This window comes from Hemitrygon akajei, chromosome 2, assembly GCF_048418815.1.
Source record: "Hemitrygon akajei chromosome 2, sHemAka1.3, whole genome shotgun sequence".
Taxonomy (NCBI): Eukaryota; Metazoa; Chordata; class Chondrichthyes; order Myliobatiformes; family Dasyatidae; genus Hemitrygon; species Hemitrygon akajei.
Window position 1 is genome coordinate 183651535 of NC_133125.1, and position 21041 is coordinate 183672575.

Genomic DNA, 21041 nt, shown 5'->3' on the forward strand with positions numbered 1-21041 from the left:
TCCTCACTACACACACGTGGCTCCTCCATGGGGAGAGTTAAGAGCACCAAGTTTCTGAGAGTGCACATAAGAGATGATCTCACATCATCCCTCATCACCACCTCTTTGGTTAAGAAAGCACAGCAGCACCTCCTTTCCTTGAGGAGATTGTGGCTAACCCCCAACCCCATCCCCCATGGTAATATATGCACCTTGTTATTGGTTAGTTAATTTGTGGTGATATTACTTTGTGTTATGCACGTGAGTTACATGTACTGTGTTGTGAACATTAATCCAGAGGAAAGTGGTCTCATTTGATGGTATTGAATGACAATAACTTGAAAGTTACTCATTAATCCTGATGAAGGGGAGGTGAGAGAGTGGTAAAGCCCCTCCTCATGACATGGATTTTAGCAAAGTTTTGTTAAAGTTCCTCATGGCATACTCAAGAAACTAAATGTCTATGGGATCCAAGAAAAGATGGTGTTGGAATAAAAACTGGTTCAGAGGGAGGAAGCAAACAGTGAGGATCAATGGGAGTTTCAGTGTCTGGAGAGCCATGTGTGGTGAGTTAAGCAGGGATCAGTAACAGGTCCCTTGTTGTTTAAGGTTCATGTCAATGATTTGAACTTGAATTGAGCATCACGATCAGGAAGTTTCCTGTTGATCACAATATCAGCAGTTTGGTTGACAGCGAAGAAGAAAGGTCTGGGTCACTGGAAGATATCACTGGTCTCCTTGGATACACAAAAGAAGAAATGGAATTCAGTCTGGAAATGTTTACAGCAGTGCTTTTGGAGAGGGCATGAAGAGCAACTGTCAACTCTCAATGTTCATGTGCACAGATCCCAGAAAGACGGGTTGCTAGGTTACCTGTTTTCTGTCAGTTGCAGTAGCATAAGTGTGGTAGACTTGATGTGGATGTGGAGAGAAATGGTTTCAAGGAGAAGTAATCAGGAATGGACAGCTGAGTGAACTGGCATAGATGGGCTGAATGGCCTCCTTCCATGTGGTAAGGAAAGTGGGGTCTTGCCTTTTGTTTTGTGCACAGAGCTGGTGATGGGAGATGTGAAAGGGTGAGGAACAATACCTGAGGAGAGGGAACTATTAGCAATGGCATTAACATTGGAACCAGGAGAGGAGGTTGGTGATGAACAGGATCTAACAGAAGGAGGGTTGAGCATGAAAAAGAAATGGATAGAATCCAGACTCAATGCAATTTCAACACCAGGGCATCGAGGGACATTTGGGAGGGTTGGTCCAGTGGGCAAAGGAAAGTAGGGAAACTACAGGGGCAGATGCACAGTCTGAATCCCAGACATTCATGGGTTCAGTGCACATTGTTAGAATATTTCGGCATGGTGAATTGTGGAAACAGTGGTGAGTTAGGGGTTCTCTTTGCATTTCTGCATAGTCTTTGGATAAACAATTGGTGAAGGAGAGCAGGACCTGATGATGCTGAATAGGGTGCAGTCAGATCTGACGATGGGCGTTTAAAGCCATTTTTCACTGAGGACACACCCACACTTGTATCTCTCATTTGAGGGAGTGCAGATGGAGGCTCCACCACAGCAGACACTCAGATGAGGGAGTAATGTAGGTTTTCACAAATAAAATGAAGTGAGGCATTTTATGTTTAATGAAACCCTTAATGCATTTCATTGAACTCCCAAACCAACACTCAAAATGCGCTAGAACTCTTTACATAATAATGTCATCTCGTCAGACCAGCCTCTTAAAGTGAAACCCCAACTCAATGTTGATGGTTCTGAATTATGTATATTTCTACCAATCACGTTACCCTACACAGGCCCCTCTGGGATTAACTAAAACCAGCATTGGGAGCCTGTCTGAAGCTCGGATCAGCAGCCCGGCTCGGGTCCTGTGCTCGTCCAGAGGTGATGGCAGGGGCATGGCAGTGGAATACTCCAAATCTCGGTGGGTTTAAGGCGATCTTCTGAAATATGTTCAGGTTTATCCCTCTTATCAATGATAAAAGTCTTTTCCCTCCATTCCAAAATGGAGAATGGGCCATCGTAAGGGGGCCTAAGGGGATGTTGGTTTGCATCAGGGTGGATGAAAACAAACAAAGTGGAATTTAGGTCAACAGGAACCCAAGAGCAATTTATTTTGTAGCCATAAAAAAGTACACACTCAGGTCAACAAATACCTTTTCGGGTCTTTAATTCCTTTATCAATTTCAGATATTTTAATGCAGAAAGAGAGCATCAAAAGAAAAACAACAAAATGAATTTAAAGAAATGCACAGTTCCTGCTGTTACAATCTCAGCTTAACTTCAGTCCACACACTTGTGTGTCAACTAGTTACATATGCAGTATGAAAATAAACTAAACAAAATATACAAAACCAATGCAGTAGTGGAAATTCTAAAAACAATACAAACAACATTAGCACCCCACCATCCCTGTACCTTGTACACAACATCGAATATATCAATAAATACATCTTACCTTATGTACACTCACTTTGACACACACGTGCTTAACTTCCAAACACGTACAGGCTCACGCTACTCAGCCGATAAGCAAAGGTATTTTTCACCTCTTTAACTGCTTCTCTGAATGGAACTGAACCTCGACCAGCCAGTATCTGTGACACTGCTGCAGGACTTATGGAGGCCACATCTCGGACTGACCTTGGTTCGTGATGTGGGTTAGAGTGCTGTCCAGCATTTACTCTTTTACTCCTGTGGGATACTACAACAGGAGGGCCACCAACATCTGACCCTGTATCATCAGTCACAGGTGCTACAGTCTCAGTTCCAGACATTCTTACAGTTCCAGAAGATATGCTGTCAAGGCTGGAGTCAAGATTCTGTACACCCTGTCTGACACATCTTCTACCAATATCACATCATTCTCTAAATCCTCAGAATCTGATTCGTGTCCCAGGGACATGAGATTGTAGTCTCCTTTGAGGAGCTGGGGTGGGAAGGTTCTCTCAGGGCCTGTTCACCCTCCTGATAGGCCCTCCCTCCAAAGGTTCCACAGTGTATGTGCTGTCTAGTACCTACACCAGCCTGTAGACAGTTGATTTCCAAGCATCCTGGACCTTATTACGGCCAAATGGCCTGTTCCTGAGGTAAAACAGTGTATTTATGTCAATCTTGGGACAATGAATTTTATCCGCCTGCAAGGCAATACGTTCTGCAGCCTTCTCTTCAGAGTATTCCTTCACTCTGGCATGAGCATCACTCAGTTGTTTCTGGTGTGTGGCTAACCAGTCATATTTCCTGTCCACAGACTGTTCTCACCCCAGCAGGGCATCCACTGGCAAGTGGTGATCAACACCGAACAGTTGGTAATAAGGGGAATATCCGGTGGTGGCGTGAGGTGTCACATTATACACATACACTAACTCGGGTGGATGCTCTGGCCACCTGCGTTTCTTTTCTGGAGACAACGTACACAACAAATCACACATCGTCCTGTTGAAACGCTCACACTGAGTGTTGCCAGTAGGACGATGGGGTGTAGTACGGCTTTTCTTTACCCCGTACAGTTTGCAGAGCTCAGCTATGACCTCACTTTCGAAGTCACGGCCCTGGTCAGAATGCAACCTCTCAGGAACACCGTACTTCATAAACCATTCGCTCAAGAGCACCTTTGCTGTGGTATCTGCCTTTTGATCCTGAGCTGGGAATGCTTGGGTGAATTTTGCAAAAACATCTGTGACTCCTAAAACATTCTCACGCCCATCAGCTGTCGGCTCAAACACAGTGAAATCTACAACAACAACTTCGAGCGGCCGAGAAGCAAGGAATGATTTCATGGGGGGATGGATTTTAAGGTGAGGGATTTTAGTCAGCACACAATTCAGACAATTTTTGATCCACCATCAACATCCTCGTGCATGTTCACCCAAAAACATCTGCTTCTCAACAAGTGTGGAGTAGGCTCTATGCCTTGATGGCACATTGAGTCATGTACATACCCAAACACTTTACTCCTCAAGCTGGTAGGTAGCAGAAGCTGATAACACTCCCCATGCTCCTCATCCTCAACTAAACCATACTGTAACCACTTGCGCTGCCTGATCAATACATGGGAGAGGGAACTGTCATCAATACACGGGAACGGGAACGCATCATTATTGGTCTTAAGGTTCAGTGTCCAATAATCTACACAGTCTTATGCTGCCATCAGTCTCCACTATGAAAGGGTGTGTGAAATCGGCAGAGCTGAGGATGGGTGAAATGGCTAGTTTTTCTTTGAGCAAGTCAAAGGCAGTTTGACATTCTTCTGTCCAAGACTGTTTTGACAGCTGGTTTGTTTTACTCGGACTCCCCGCATTAAAACTACATCATGCAGCGGACCTGCAATCTTTGGGAATCCCTGAATGAGCCGTCGTTAAGAACTGCAAACACTGATAAATGATCTTCAGTCTTTGATTGTAGATGGTACTGGCCATTGCTGAACAGTCGAGACCTTCTCGGGATCTGTGCCTATCCCATTGGTTGATAGCTGGTGTCCTAAGAACTTAGCCTCTCACTGCAGAAAATGACATTTTTCGAATTTCACCTTCAGACCAGTTTCCCTGATTCACTGAAGCTCAGTGTCAAGCCTCTCCAAGTGTCCCTGGAAAGTCTGTGAATGCATCAGAATATCATCCAGGTACACAAGCATAATTTGGAAGACTCAGTGATTCATGGTTGCCTGCACGAGTCTTTGAAAAGTCACCAGCCCATTGCAGACCCAAATGTCATATGAAGATATTCATATAGAGCAAACGGGGACGAAAAACAGTCTGATGCCTATCACACTCCTCTACCACTACTTGGTGGTAACCACTCGTGGGAGCAGTGACATAACAAAATCATACTGATCCTTGTCAGTCTAATTTCTAGCATGAAGTACACGATCGACTTCTTCAATAAAGCCATCAACAGACCTCCCATCTTTCTCAGCATCCCCCATAAATGTGGCGATGTGTCTTTCCCTTGGAGTGTATACATCAGTCCTTTTACTTAATTTATCAACAGTTGCCATGGCTTCCTCGTGCCAACCAGGAATCTCTCTAATTTGTTCATTGAAATCAGGTTCAGTTTGCTCATCCTCTGAATGTAACATTATGAAAACTCAAGTCCTTCAAAAGTTGCTACAACAAGCCTGGAAAAGGGGTTGCTGACATCTTCTGCAGAAAACACAATGAGTTCACGGCCGCAGTTGCTCTGGATCACCGTCACGGTTCTACATCCTGGCTTCAGTCCCTGATGTCCCAACCCGGCATCAAGACTCTACCATGGTCTCCACGCGACACCGTCTCACGGAAACGACTGTCCTGTCCTTCACCACTACCCCATTATGTATTGTATATTGTACTGTAAACAAAAATCAAAAACCATCTAAACTGGCTTGGAATTACCCCACTGCTGGTACCAAAGTTTGTAGCCTGGGAAGAACACACACTCAGAACAACAGATACTTTTTCAAGTCTTTAATTCCTTTATCTGGTTGTGATATTTTAATGCAGAAAGCAACTATCAAAAGCTTAACTTTGGTCCACACACTTGAGTATCAACTCGTTACGTATGCAGTGTGAAAATAAATAAAACAACATATACTAAACCAATATGGTAGTGACAATTCAAAAAAAACAATACAAACTACATTAAAATCCCACCAACCTGTACCTTGTACACAACAACAAAAATCTGAATAAATACATCTCATCTTAACTCAGATCTATATACACTTTGGCACACAAGTGCTTAACTTCCAAACACGTACAGGCTAGACCAGCCTTTCTCAAACTTGTTGCTCTGGAGGAACCCTTGAATTAATTAATTTTCAGGTCTCAATGATCTCCTGATAAAAATTATTATATCTACAGCTCACAGTATGTTAGTGTGATCAGTACGTTGTATATATAATAATCCAAAACTAATTGTCAACCTTGTTTTGAATAGAGAATGAATTTTTTATCCAACCTGTCTTGAAAAAACAGGCAGTTACGTTTAGCTAACCGTTCTTGAAATTAATCTCTTCCTTTCCCTTTCATAATTTTTAAAAGTTCATAAGGCAAACATAAGAAATTTATGTTAAATAACTGACGTAAGTTAGTAAACTGACTTAAGGCACAGGAAATTTAATTGAAATAAAGGTTGTAAATTGATTTTAATTAATGCTATTTACAACATGAAAATTTATTGTCTACGTTGAAAAGTAAAGTTACTGAAAGGTGTAAGCCAATGTTATATAAATAACAATATAGCCTAAGACACAATTTTATACAAGACTTTGAAAAAAGATTTTCTTACTAAGTGACATGATCAGGCACAAATATAGGCCTAGCATATGAAACCTGTGCTTGTCTTTTGCTGCACAAATACTCAAATCTGGGTCAAACTTGAGATAAGTACACACAGATTTGACCCTCAACTGAACGGAAATGTTTTCTATTCTTGCTTGTGTGCTTGTTAAACAAAAGAAAGCTTGCTGACACATGTAAGAAGTTGAAAACTGCAGCAAAATGTTCATTGCTTTCCTATGAATGGCAGGATACTCCTCTTTCACAGAAATCCAGAACTTGTCCAGGGGCAGGTCAGTAAATCCCATCTTGAGTGCACGATCAGACGGCATCTCACAAAGTTCCTCCTTTTCTCTCAAAGTTAAGTTCTCAGGCTGAGCAGAAGATTCAGAGAAAGGGTCCCTCACCCAGTCATACACTTGTGTTGAAAGGGAGGAAAATACTGTTCAATTTAGTTCTGCATTTATTCCAGGGGGTTTTCAATAAGACTCAAGACTTTCTGATCCTTGCTCACTCTCAAGCCCAAGCAGCATTGGAAACATTTCATGATTTCCTTTTGCAACATGATTTTTCCAAAGATTCAGTTCCTTTTAAATCGAAGAGTTTTGTCAGTTGAAGTCAAAACATTTTCTCCAGCACCTTGCAGAGACTTGTTCAGCTGGTTCATATGATGAAAAGTGTCTGCTAAGTAGGCTAGTTTCTGCAGACATTCTTCATCATCAAAGCACTCGGCAAAACCTGGCCTCCCGCAATTCCCCTTCCAGCTCAGACATCCTGTTGAGAACTCTTCCTCTGCTCAGCCCCCGGATTTCTGCATGTGGGGGAGATCGGTGTGCTTTGTCCAGGTTTTCACACTTTTTTAAAAAACATTCTCAAGTGAATTGGTCTTTGTTAAATAAAGTCAACCATTTTTGAAGCATCATCCAGAATCTCTGTGAAGAAAGCAGTGTGTTGTGACAACATCAGGATTTTCTTTTTGACAAGAGAAATGAAACCTCTCATGGGGCCATCGAGGGGCACCATCAGTACAGATGCCAACACGGTTCCTCCAAGACAGACCTTTTGTTTCCGGATAGGAAGACAAAACATTAAATATATCTTGGCCTTAGCTTGTTTTGGGCAGCTCTTTGCAACAGAAAAAGTTTTCTTGAATTTCACCATCATTTGCAAATTTTACAAGTGCTACAACATGACATTTACTGGTCAAATCTGTTGACTCATCACCCTGGATAGAGAAGCTGTTGTTTTTCAGTTTGTCACACAAAACCTCTTCAGCATCATGTGACATGTCATCAACACGTTGACTTATCGAACTGTTTGAGGGTGGCCGCCTTCTCACCCGAACAAAATCCATGTTGGAGCCCATTCTCGAGCTACTATTTATGGACAACTGTGCTCGTCTCATGCACACAGAGGACATGCTACAGGCTGCAGTCACTCAGTTCACCAAGGCTGCGAGGGCTTTGGGGTTAACGGTCAGTCTGAAGAAAACAATGATCCTCCATCAGAAGCCCCCTGGTGGGGTTTACAACCCATCTCGGATCATCATTGACGACCACCCTCTCACCACGTTCACCTACCTGAGCAGTGTCAGATCCAATGACGCTACGGTAGTAAGGGACGTTGACGATCGACTTGCCAGAGGTAGCAGTGCCTTCAGATGCCTCCAGAAACGTGTGGAAGAACACCAGCTGTGTCTGTCCACAAAAACCCAGGTGTACAGGGCTGCCGTCATCACAACACTGCTATACGGCTCCGAAGCCTGGGTCTTGTACCGCAAGCAAATCCAGTTGCTCAAGTACTTCCATCAGTGCTGCCTCTGCTCCATCGTGGTTATCAGCTGACCGGATCGTGTCTCCAACAGTGAGGTCCCGGAGAAGCTCAACGTCCAAGCATTGAAGCCACTTTGCTGCTCAGGCAGCTCTGCTGGCCAGGACACGTCTCACATGGACAACTCCAGGTTACCGAAAGCTGTACTCTACAGAGAACTCTCTCAGGGAAAGAGAGATCACCGTGTCCTGCACAAGAGGCACAAAGACCAACTTAAGCAGCAGCTCTCTCAGACAGATATGGAGGTGAATGAGTGGCAGCAGCTGGCTTGTGACAGAGACCGCTGGAGAACACTGATCCACGGTGTAGACAGGAATTTTCAGGAATCCAGAAGAGCGACTGCTGAAGAGAAGAGGAGACGCAGGAAGGATGCAGTAAGTTGTTTGTCACAGACTGGGCTCAATGGAATAGGACAACTTGGATCACCAGTCCATGTAAAACCCATTGATAAATAGCTTTCATTGTAGAGATGGACTTGCTGATGATACAACGATTGGTGGAGGGGCCGGTAGTGTTGAGGAAAAAGAAAGGCTGCAGTAGGATTTAGACAGATGAGGAGAATGGGCAAGAGAGTGGCAAATTAAATACAATTTTGGAAAATGCATTGTCATGCACTTTGATAGTGGAAATAAATGTGCAGACTATTTTCTAAACAGGGAGAAAATAAAAAATCTGAGATGCAAAGGCACTTGGGAATCCTTGTGCATAACACCCTAAAGTTAAGTCACTTTTATTGTCATTTCGACCATAACTGCTGGTACAGTGCATAGTAAAAATGAGACAACGTTTTTCAGGACCATGGTATTGCATGACACAGCACAAAAACTAGACTGAACTACACGGAGAAAGCTACACTAGACTACAGACCTACACAGGATTGCGTAAAGTGCACAAAAACAGTGCAGGCATTACAATAAATAATAAACAGGACAATAGAGCAAGGTGTCAGTCCAGGCTCTGGGTATTGAGGAGTCTGATAGCTTGGGGGAAGAAACTGTTACATAGTCTGGTCGTGAGAGCCTGAATGCTTCGGAGCCTTTTCCCAGATGGCAGGAGGGAGAAGAGATTATATGAGGGGTGCGTGGGGTCCTTCATAATGCTGTTTCCTTTGCGGATGCAGCGTGTAATGTAAATGTCCGTGATGGTGGGAAGAGAGACCCCGATGATCTTCTCAGCTGACCTCACTATCCACTGCAGGGACTTGCGATCCAATGTGGTGCAATTTCCAAACCAGGCAGTGATGCAGCTGCTCAGGATGTTCTCAATACAACCCCTGTAGAATGTGATGAGGAATGGGGGGTGGGAGATGGACTTTCCTCAGCCTTCGCAGAAAGTAGAGACGCTGCTGGGCTTTCTTTGCTATGACACTGGTGTTGAGGGACCAGGTGAGATTCTCCGCCAGGTGAACACCAGGAAATTTGGTGCTCTTTACGATCTCTACCGAGGAGCCATCGATGTTCAGTGGGGAGTGGTCTCTCCGTGCCCTCCTGAAGTCAAAAACCATCTCTTTTGTTTTGCTCACATTCAGAGACAGGTTGTTGGCTCTGCACCAGTCCGTTAGCCACTGCACCTCCTCTCTGTAAGCTGACTCGTCGTTCTTGCTGATGAGACCCACCACGGTCGTGTCATCGGCGAACTTGATGATGTGGTTCGAGCTGTGTGTTGCAGCACAGTCGTGGGTCAGCAGAGTGAACAGCAGTGGACTGAGCACACAACCCTGGGGGGCCCCCGTGCTCAGTGTGATGGTGTTGGAGATGCTGCTCCCGATCCGGACTGACTGAGGTCTCCCAGTCAGGAAGTCTAGGATCCAGTTGCAGAGGGAGGTGTTCAGGCCCAGTAGGCTCAGCTTTCCAATCAGTTTCTGAGGGATGATTGTGTTGAATGCTGAACTGAAGTCTATGAACAGCATCCGAACGTATCTTGCAGGTTGATTCAGTGGTGAGGAAGACAAATGCAATATACATAGAAACATCGAAAACCTACAGCACAATACAGGCCCTTCGGGCATATCTCTACCTTAGAAATTACTAGGCTTACCCATAACCCTCTATTTTTCTAAGCTCCATGTACCTATCCAAAAGTCTCTTAAAGGACCCTATCATATCCGCCTCCACCACCGTTGCCGGCAGCCCATTCCATGCACTCACCACTCTGTGAGTAAAAAACTTACCCCTGACATCTCTTCCGTACCTACTCCCAAGCACCTTAAACCTGTGTCCTCTTGTGGCAACCATTTCAGCCCTGGGAAAAAGCCTCTGACTATCCACATGATCAATACCTCTCATCATCTTATACACCTCGATCAGGACACCTCTCATCCTCTGTCACTCCAAGGAGAAAAGGCTAAGTTCACTCAACCTATTCTCATCAGGCATGCTCCACAATCCAGGCAATGTCATTGTAAATCTCCTCTGCACCCTTTCTATGGCTTCCACATCCTTCCTGTAGTGAGGCGACCAGAACTGAGCACAGTACTCCAAGTGGGGTCTGACCAGGGTCCGATATAGCTGCAACATTACCTCTCAGCTCTTAAATTCAATTCCACGATTGATGAAGGCCAATGCACTATCTGCCTTCTTAACCACAGAGTCAACCTGCGCAGTTGCTTTGAGCGTCCTGTGGACTCGGACCCCAAGATCCCTCTGATCCTCCACACTGCCAAGAGTCTTACCATTAATACTGTATTCTGCCATCATGTTTAACCCGCCAAAATGAACCACTTCACACTTATCCGGGTTGAACTCCTGCTGCCACTTCTCAGCCCAGTTTTGCATCCTATCAATGTCCCACTGTAACCTCTGACAGTCCTCCACACTATCCACAACACCCCCAACCTTTGTGTCATCAGCAAACTTACTAACCCATCCCTCCACTTCCTCATCCAGGTCATTTATAAAAATCACAAAGAGTAAGGGTCCCAGAACAGATCCCTGAGGCACTCCACTGGTTGCTGAGCTCCATGCAGAGTATGACCCGTCTACAACCACTCTTTGCCTTCTGTGGGCAAGCCAGTTCTGGATCGACAAAGCAATGTCCCCTTGGATCCCATGCCTCCTTACTTACTCAATAAGCCTTGCATGAGATACCTTATCAAGTGCTTTGCTGAAATTCTTATAGACTACATCTACTGCTCTTCCTTCATCAATGTGTTTAGTCACATCCTCAAAAAATTCAATCAGTCTCGTAAGGCACGACCTGCCCTTGACAAAGCCATGCTGACTATTCCTAATCATATTATACCTCTCCAAATGTTCATAAATCCTGCCTCTCAGTATTTTCTCCATCAACTTACCAACCAATGAGGTAAAACTCACTGGTCTATAATTTCCTAGGCTATCTCTACTCCCTTTCTTGAATAAAGGAACAACATTCACAACCCTCCAATCCTCCGGAACCTCTATCACCAGAGGCTCAGCAATCTCCTCCCTCACCTCCGACAGTAGCCTGGGGTACATCTCATCTGGTCCCGGCGACTTATCCAACTTGATGCTTTCCAAAGCTCCAGCAAATCCTCTTTCTTAATATCTACATGCTCAAGCTTTTCAGTCTGCTGCAAGTCATCACTACAATCACCAAGATCCTTTTCCATAGTGAATATTGAAGCAAAGCATTCATTAATTACCTCTGCTATTTCCTCCGGTTTCATACACACTTCCCCACTGTCACATTTGATAAGTCCTATTCTTTCACCATTCCTGTCCCTGAGCCATCCAAGTCTCTGTAATGGCCACCACATCATATCTCCAAGTACTGATCCACACTCTAAGCTCATCCGGTTTGCTCACAACATTCCTTGCGTTAAAATAGACAAATCTCAAACCTTCAGTCTGAGCGCGTCCCTTCTCTATCACCTGCCTATCCTCCCTCACACACTCTCTCCTAGCTTTCTCTATTTGTGAGCCAGCCGCCTCTTCCCCAGTCTCTTCAGTTCAGTTCCACCCCACAACAATTCTAGTTTAAACTTTCCCCAGTAGCCTTAGCATCCTCCCTGCCAGGATATTGGTCCCCCTGGGATTCCAGAGCAACCAGTCCTTTTTGTATAGGTCACACCTGCCCTAAAAGAGGTCCCAATGATCCGGAAACTGAATCCCTGCCCCCTGCTCCAATCCCTCAGCCACGTATTTAACTCCACCTTGTTCTATTCCTATACTCACTATCGTGTGGCACAGGCAGTAATCCTGAGATTACTACCTTTGCTGTCCTGCTTCTCAACTTCCTTCCTAACACCCTGTAGTCTGTTTTCAGGAGCTCCTCCCTTTTCCTACCTATGTCGTTGGTACCAATATGTACCACGACTTCTGACTGTTCTCCCTCCCACCGCAGGATATCTTGGCCATGATCTGATACATCCCGCACCCTGGCACCTGGGAGGCAAACTACCATCCAAGTTTCTTTCCTGCGTCCACAGAATCACCTGTCTGACCCCCTAACTATAGAGTCTCCTATCACTACTGCCTTCCTCTTCCTTTCCCTACCCTTCTGAGCCACAGGGGCAGACTCTGTGCCAGAGGTACGGCCACTGTTGCTTCCCCCAGGTAGGCTGTCCCCACCAACAGTACTCAAACAGGAGTACTTATTGTCAAGGGGTACAGCCACAGGGGTACTCTCTAGTACCTGACTCTTCCCCTTCCCTCTCCTGACTGTGACCCACTCATCTGTCTCCCATGGCCCCAGTGTGACCACCTGCCTATAACTCCTCTCTATCACCTCCTCACTCTCCCTGACCAGGCAAAGGTCATCGAGCTGCATCTCCAGTTCCCTAACTCGGTCCCTCAGGAGCTGCAGCTCAACACACCGCAGATATGGCCGTCCGGGACATGTTAACATGAATGTTAACATTCATTTCAGGAGGACTAGAATATAAGAGCAGGGATGTGATGCTGAGGCTTTATAAGGCACTGGTGAGGCCTCACCTTGAGTATTGTGAACAGTTTTGGGCTCCTCCTCTCAGAAAATATGTGCTGGCATTTGAAAGGGTTCAGAGGAGGATCACAAGGATAATTCCGAGAATGAAAGGGTTATCATATGAGGAACGTTTGATGGCTCTGGGTCTGTACTTGCTAGAATTTAGGAGGATTTTGAATTTTGAAAGGCCTAGACAGAGTGGATGTGGAAAGGATGTTTCCCATGTTGGGGGAAGTGTAGAACAAGAGGGCAGAACCCCAGGACAGAGAGGCATCCATTTGAAACAGAGATGTGGAGAAATTTCTTTGGCCAGAAGATGGTAAATTTGGTGTTGAATTTGTGGAATTTGTTAACAGAGGCAGTTGTGGAGGCCAGGTTGTTGGTTGTATTTGAGGCAGAAATTGATAGGTTGTTGATTGGCCAAGGCATTAAAGGTTATGGGGAGAAGGCCAGGGAGAGGGATTGAGGAGGAGTGAAAAGAGATTAGCCATGATTGAATGGCAGAGCAGACTCGATGGGCCAAATGGCCTAATTCTGCTCCTAGGTCTTATGGTCTTGTAGCCTTCTAAACAATAATTACTGAACCCATCAGAGTGAATGAATTAAAAAATCTGGGTGAAGGAAAAGTGTCCCTTGGATCTTATGGTGGACAATCCCTCAGACATGTATCACTGGTTACCGATGGACTTCCTGGACAACCACTATCCTTATCCATGTTAAATGTCCCAGCATTTGGACAGTTTAGTCTGCACTCACAATGAGTTCAGTTTTTTCTTGGACCAGAACACTGTTTGAAGCCTTGAGCATCTGGGTGTGGTGATGGTTCAGTCCTCAACAACAGAACAGGCTTCACAGTGGAACTTCAGTGCTGTAGCTGGGGCTGGGTATTGTCACCACAGGCAGGACCACATCAACTGAAACCTTCACCATCTCTAGAATAATACAAAGCTGATTTGCAGTGGATTGTTACCTCATCTGCTGGATATGTACACAGGGAGACTGCAGTGTATCTGCCAATTCTGCATGTGCAGACACTCGATAAGGGATTACAGAAGTTATCAAATACGTGTTTGTGTTTATCTGTTGTTTCCTGGATTCTCTGCTTGCTGCCAGTGTGAGAGACATCCCTGGACTTTCTTCAGTCTGGTGTTCTGATTTCTGCTCCATTTCTAAACTGGTTGGGTTTCCGTGTGTTTGAGAAGCCTGACTGACTCAGGGTCCATCTTCATTACCAAGAACACATTGTAAATTGATGCTTATGTGAAATAATTTGTGTAGATCTGTTACTATTGCTTTCAAACTGATTAGTTTTCATTTATCCAAAGCCTATTATAGATTGACAAGATGGATACCTGTCTGTAATGTTGGTTTTCTCATTGTCGTCGTCATTGCTACAATTTCCTGGATGGCGTTTAAAGGTATGTGCTGAAATATTATTCTGTATTTTCATGTAAATGATGAGCTCTGTTCTCTGGAGTTTGGTTGGAATGAAGTGAGTATGTTACCGGGACGTGGCAGGAAGGACGAACCCAAGTGCAGGACTCTGACATGGAGGCAGGATCAGGAGGCAGAATCTCTGTAGCGAGCACAGAATCGAGACCAGGCTGAGTCAGGATTAGGGAGGCTTGATTCACGAAGAGATGCGGGGTTGGAGACTTGGAGCAAGGTTCCTCTCTTTCTGAGAGTCGACCAACAATCTGGCAAGGGCTGACCGAAGCTGTCGGGGTCTTATCCTCCAGTGGCTAATGGAAACCAGGTGCCAGCGATTGAGAGAAATTGGGATAGATTGGGAATCGAGTGTGGGGATTAAGGACCAATTAGGGAGGAAAGGGAAAAGGTGGGAAATGCCAGCCAGGACCATGACAGAGTATCTCAGTCAGGATGTTGTGATCTGCTTTACCAGGACCACCAGCACCTGAAGTCCTCAGTCCCACAGCTGAAGTCCTTTCCCACAGGGGGATCTGCTGGAGGTTTAGACTTTAATGGCATTTCACTGATGCTCATGGAACTGAAGGCAAAATGTTGACCTGAGAAGACAGTTGCCTCAATGGGACAAGGCAGTGTGGGGATAGTTTGCTGCAGATTATTCTGCCCATGTTAGGAGAATGTGACTAATGGTGTCCTACAAGGATCAGTGTTTGGATTACAACTTGTCTCAGATTGACGGAGGGGTGACAGAATGCTTGAACACATTTCCCAGTGAAGCAGGAAGTGGGAGCAGCTCTGTGGTCAACGGGGATTAATAGATGGGAATGAGCAAAACCAGGGATAAATGCCACTCCACAGCCAGACAAATTCATGTGGGCATCAGGATTCTGACAAGTCCTTAATAGGTCTTGGAGACAGACAGGAATTTTGTGTCCCAAATCACAGGAAGGAGAAATTGGTCTTTAAGGATTCTAGTGTACATTTACTGAGCAGAATTTTCAGAAACTCGGGCTGTGCTGAATGGATCTGAGACAGTTAAAGGAGGAAGTAGTTAAATTTTACAAGAAGTCAAATTTTACAAGAAAAAGAGCTTTGACCAGCATCAGAAGTTTGGAGAGGAGGGGACATCAATCTGGTTCATTTCTCGAGGATAAAAGGCAGCAGCAGGTGACGGTTTAGTGACCAGTCACCAATCGATGTTTGGGATTGATTGGTAAGAGCAAGTTAAAGGAAGGCAGGGACAAGCACAGAGTCCATCGTCTCAGTGGACATCGTCATGTTGGGCTTGAAATTCTGCCCTGTGTTCGTTTAGGAAGAGAGACAACCAACACCGGAATATAGCAAAATGTGGCTTTATTGTAGAATCGTAACTGGCACAGCGAGTACACGGAGTCGTTGGAGAAGGCGCGTTCTGTCTTCCCCTTACAATCTGCTCTTATTTATACCCTTTTTCCCCATTCCAACCCCTCGCTACACATATTTGGTAAGGCCGAACTTTGTTGTACATATTAGGTAATATCGGGCACTTGTGTCCACCTTATTGGCCCGATGCCATTCACTCACGAGTTACCTGTTTCTTTTGTTTACTGAATCGCGTGACACTAGTAGTTTCGGTGTAGCGGAATCCTCAGTTTCGCTTCCCCCCTCCCTTGCATTCCTGTCTCCTAATATCACGTGAGACACTCCTGACCTGTAGTGGCAGTCTCGAATTAACCCTAACATTAACCCTAACACTCCCTCCCTTGGCTTCCCTGAGGCCACATCCCTTACAAGCTTTTCCGCGGCTGCCGGGATCAGGCAGGGAGGTGAGCGTCCCCCGGCACTCTTTGGCGTGTCCTCCCTATTTGCTTATCCTGATTTGTCCGACCTAGGGTCACAAAATATGGGTAGGGGTTCCCTAAACATCAGCAATTTTTACAAGTAGCACGCAACATTTCAGAAAACTTATTCAAGAACAAATTCACAATCCCCCCTTGCCATGGTCCATTCCAGTCCGTGTCCTCCCATAACGCGTCCGCTTTCGGGAGGGCCGTGTCCTCCCCTTCCACCGGGAACAAGGGTGCCTGGTACGCCGGTGGAGGTCCATCCTTTCCAGTCAAGGCTCGATCTATAGTTCGGACGACTAGGGTCCTGATACAGGGTATGCAACAACAACCACACGTGATAAAGATAGCAATTGAAATAGACAGTCCTAGAGCCGACTGTCCCAGAAACGCTCCCCACTTACCAAAGCTCTTATTCAGCCAATCTACCACTGGGTTGTTTACCCCAGACTGCTCTTTCAGCTCGTTGGCCAACGCCCGGAGTTCTATCAGGCTCTTAGTCAGCTTTCCGTCTGGTCCGCCCCGTTCCCCACCAAACATCATCCCAGGAGGCACACCACTGCCCTCCCGCCATTCGTTTATTGGGAAAGATGGGTGGATACCCTAGTCCGAGTGCCGCAAAGGGACACATGTAGACTTCGTATCCTTTCCATCCGGCCTGTGAACCTCCCCAGCAGTCAATCACATCACAAAGGTCAAAATGAAAAACTTTATCCCTCTTTGGGTCGACGTCTAATATCACTCTGGCCCCACAGGGGTCCGGCGCTCCCTGAACGAGACGTCCCAGGAGAGCGGTGATACTTATCCACCCCAACATCCAGCCACTCATCCTTGCCCGTTTCCTTCCCCGTGCCCTCTTCGTCAATCGTTTCAATTAGATTAATTTGGCTTCCTTTTGCGGATCTGGAGCAGTGAGAAAATGATGCCAGTTATTGTCCCCCTCCCTTCTTACCTTTTAATGCCCTGTTGGAGACCTCGGTGACAGGGTATGGACCATGCCACCGTTTTTCGTTCCAGGTGAGCTTCCCCGGGCCTCGGAGGAATACTTCCACTCCTACCTTGATGGTGTCCGACCCCTGCGGCTGCTCACTGTTAGATTATTGAACTCGCACAGTTATCAATTTTACCATATTTCTAAAAACTCTCATATACTCTGTCACTCAACACGCAAATGTCTGAGTTTTGGTAACTTGAAGTTGAAGTGCTCCATGGCTCCCTAGTACACGGAGAGGATCAAATGTGGGACAGTCGCCTTTTAAAACCTAACCTTCGCGTGGGAGATTTCTCCTCTTAACAACCAGTCTAAGGTAGGCGCCGTCAGTATCTCCGTGCACTACGGCGGAACACTTTCTCCTCCTCACTTCTGAGACTTTTATGCCCTTTATGGGCGGCGGGGTTCTCAACTCCCCTCACTCAGAAGACTTTTCCACGGGCGGAGGATCCTGCTAAAACGGATAAGAAAAAGTAAGTACTTACCAGTCACGATTCCGCACCGGGAATAATCTTTCCCTGGGTAATTTGGGGTTGGTGAGGGTCCGTCAGCAGACAAGATCTAACTCAGTAATTTAACTATCTAATGGAAGTCTTCGATATAACAGGCACTTCCTGACCTTACTCGAGGTGCGGCCGCAAGTTGTCTGCCATCGGACCCGCCAGCCTGTGTTGTCTCTTCCCTCCCCACGTCGGGGTCACCAAATGTTGGGCTTGAAATTCTGCCCTGTGTTCGTTTAGGAAGAGAGACAACCAACACCGGAATATAGCAAAACGTGGCTTTATTGTAGAATCGTAACTGGCACAGCGAGTACACGGAGTCGCTGGAGAAGGCGCGTTCTGTCTTCCCCTTACAATCTGCTCTTATTTATACCCTTTTTCCCCATTCCAACCCCTCGCTACACATATTTGGTAAGGCTGAACTTTGTTGTACATATTAGGTAATATCGGGCACTTGTGTCCACCTTATTGGCCCGATGCCATTCACTCACGAGTTACCTGTTTCTTTTGTTTACTGAATTGCGTGACACTAGTAGTTTCGGTGTAGCGGAATCCCCAGTTTCGCTTCCCCCCTCCCTTGCATTCCTGTCTCCTAATATCACGTGAGCCACTCCTGACCTGTAGTGGCAGTCTCGAATTAACCCTAACATTAACCCTAACAGTCAGAGTGGTGATCTTGAGACTTTAGCTCTTCAAAGAGAGGCTTCACTCAGAGAAAGCAATGAAAAGACAACCTTAAGTTGTTTTTCCCTTCTCTTCTTTATATTTGCCCAGTTAGAACAGTAGAGATGCCAAGCAGGATAGTGGAATGCTCCCTTTGTGTGATGTGGGGAGGCAGGGAGACCTCCAGTGTCCCTGACGACTGCAACTGGGAGAAGTGCATCCAGCTGCAGCTTCTAACAAATGGCATTAGGGAATTGAAGCTGGAAGTGGATGAATTCCAGATCATTCGTGAGGCTAAGGGGGAGATAGATAGGACATATCGAGAGGTAGTTACACCCAAGATGCAGGACACAGGAAACTGGGTGACAGTCAGGAAGGGGAAAGAGGTTAAGGAACCAGTGTAGAGTACCCCTGTGGCCGTCCCCTTCAACAACAGGTGTATCACTTTGAGAACAATACAGAAGGGACGGTTTGCCCCTGAACTGGAGAGGGAAGGTTTGTTAATGCTTCATGATGGGATTTAAACTGGAGTTGCAGGGGGATGGGAACCAGAGTGCCAGAACAGTCAGTGGAGAGGTTGTGGAGGCAGATGTTGGTAAGACCACAGATAAAGATAGAAATCAAAAGTTTGAGCATGGTGCGACTGGTGTCCTGAGCTGCAAATATTTCAATGCAGGAAGTATTGTACAAAAGGAGGATAATGGTGACCAGTGTTGTCCCACAGGGATCTGTGTTGGGACCGATTCCTTTTACTTTATATGTCAATAATTTGGATGATGGAATTGATGGCTTTGTTGCAAAGTTTGCAGATGATATGAAGACAGATGGATTGGCAGGTCGTTTTGAGGAATCAGAGAGGATACAGAAGGACTTAGACAGATTAAGAGAATGGGAAAGAAATGACAGATGGAATACAGTGTCGGGAACTGTATCGTCATGCTCTTTGCTGGAAGAAGGGAAAGGATTGACAGTTTTCTAAATGGAGAGAAAATACAAAACAATGAAGTGCAGTGGGGCTTGAGAGTCCTTGTGCAGGATTCCCTAAAGGTTAATTTGCAGGTTGAGTCTGTGATGAGGAAGGCAAATGCAATGTTAGCATCCATTTCAGGAGGACGAGAATAGAAAAACAAGGATGTAATGTTGAAACTTTATGAAGCACTGGTGAGTATTGTGAGCAGGTTTGGGCCCGTTATCTTAGACAGGATGTGCTGAAACTGGAGCGGATTCAAAGCAGATTCAGGAAAATGATTCCAGGATTGAATAGCTTTTCATATGAAGAACGTTTGATGGCTCCAGGCCTGGATTCACTGGAATTCAGAAGAATGAGCGGTGACCTCATTGAAACCTATCGAGTGGTGAAAGGCCTTGGAGTAGATATGGAGACGATCTTCCCTATGGTGGGAGAGTTGAAGTCCAGAGGACACAGCCTCAGAATAGAGGAGATGAGGAGGAATTGTTCAGACAGAGTGGTGAATCTGTGGAATTCTTTGCCACATGCAGCTGTGGAGGCCAAGTCTTTGTGTACGGCATATTTAAGGAAGAGGCTGAAAGATTCTTGATTGGTCAGAGCATGAAGGGATACAGGGAGAAGGCAGAGATTGGAGCTGAGAGGAAAATTGGATCAGCCATGATGAAATGGCAGAGCAGACTCGATGGGCCAAATGCCTAATTCTGCTCCTATATCTTACGGTTTTATGGTCTGAATATAGGTCATGGAGAGATAGAGAGTCCTGTTGCTGCTTGAGGGCATCTGGGACTGGGAAACTTGGGGCAGGAAATTTAATTGCAGAACATTGGTTTGTTCGTGTTTTCCAACTGGGAATCCCTTTTCCTGGGGTGAAAAAGGAGTAACACACACTGTACAAATGTAACCGGGAACTGTGGGTGCCGGTCACCCTCATGCCCCATCATTTCCATGTCAGGGACATGTGATGTCATTCCCTGTGCAACACTCCCCTCTAGTGGAACTGCAAGGTAACTGCATCATGTGTTTCTGGCCTCCCCTGTAACTATTGGTTTCACTGTGGCAGCTCTGAACGTGGACACCTGCAGCTATTAATTACTGACCTTCATCCCTCAGGGCTCCCGACCACCCCGACAACAACCATTTGTTATGGTTGTGGTACCTTTGGTACCAATGACATAGGTAGGAAAAGGGAGGAGGTCCTGAAATCGGACTACAGGGAGTTAGGAAGGAAGTTGAGAAGCAGGACCTCAAAGGTAGTGATCTCGGGATTACTGCCTGTGCCACGTGACAGTGAGTATAGGAATAGAATGAGGTGGAGGATAAATGCATGGCTGAGGGATTGGAGCAGGGGGCAGGGATTCAGATGTCCGGATCATTGAGACCTCTTTTGGGGCAGGTGTGACCTGTACAAAAAGGACGGGTTGCACTTGAATCTGAGGGGGCCAGTATCCTGGTGGGGAGTTTTGCTACAGCTATTGGGGAGAGTTTAAACTAGAATTGCTGGGGCGTGGGAACCAAACTGAAGAGACGGAGGAAGAGGCGGTTCTCTTGCAAATAGAGAAAGCTTGTAGACAGTGCTAGAGGGAGGATAGGCAGCTGATAGAGAAGGGACGTGCTCAGACCGATGGTTTGAGATGTATCTACTTCAATGCAAGGAGTATTATGAATAAAGAGGATGAGCTTA

General features: G+C 45.8%; 1 protein-coding gene across 1 annotated transcript in view; it reads left to right on the forward strand.

The window, feature by feature from the left end:
• The window catches only part of LOC140719047 (uncharacterized), a 50137-nt gene that overhangs the window by 8256 nt on the left and 20840 nt on the right, over positions 1 to 21041 (forward strand). Inside the window, exon 4 of the mRNA XM_073033416.1 lies at positions 14311 to 14403. Within this exon, the coding sequence (XP_072889517.1) occupies positions 14311 to 14403 (93 nt within the window). The remainder of the gene's footprint in view (positions 1 to 14310; positions 14404 to 21041) is intronic.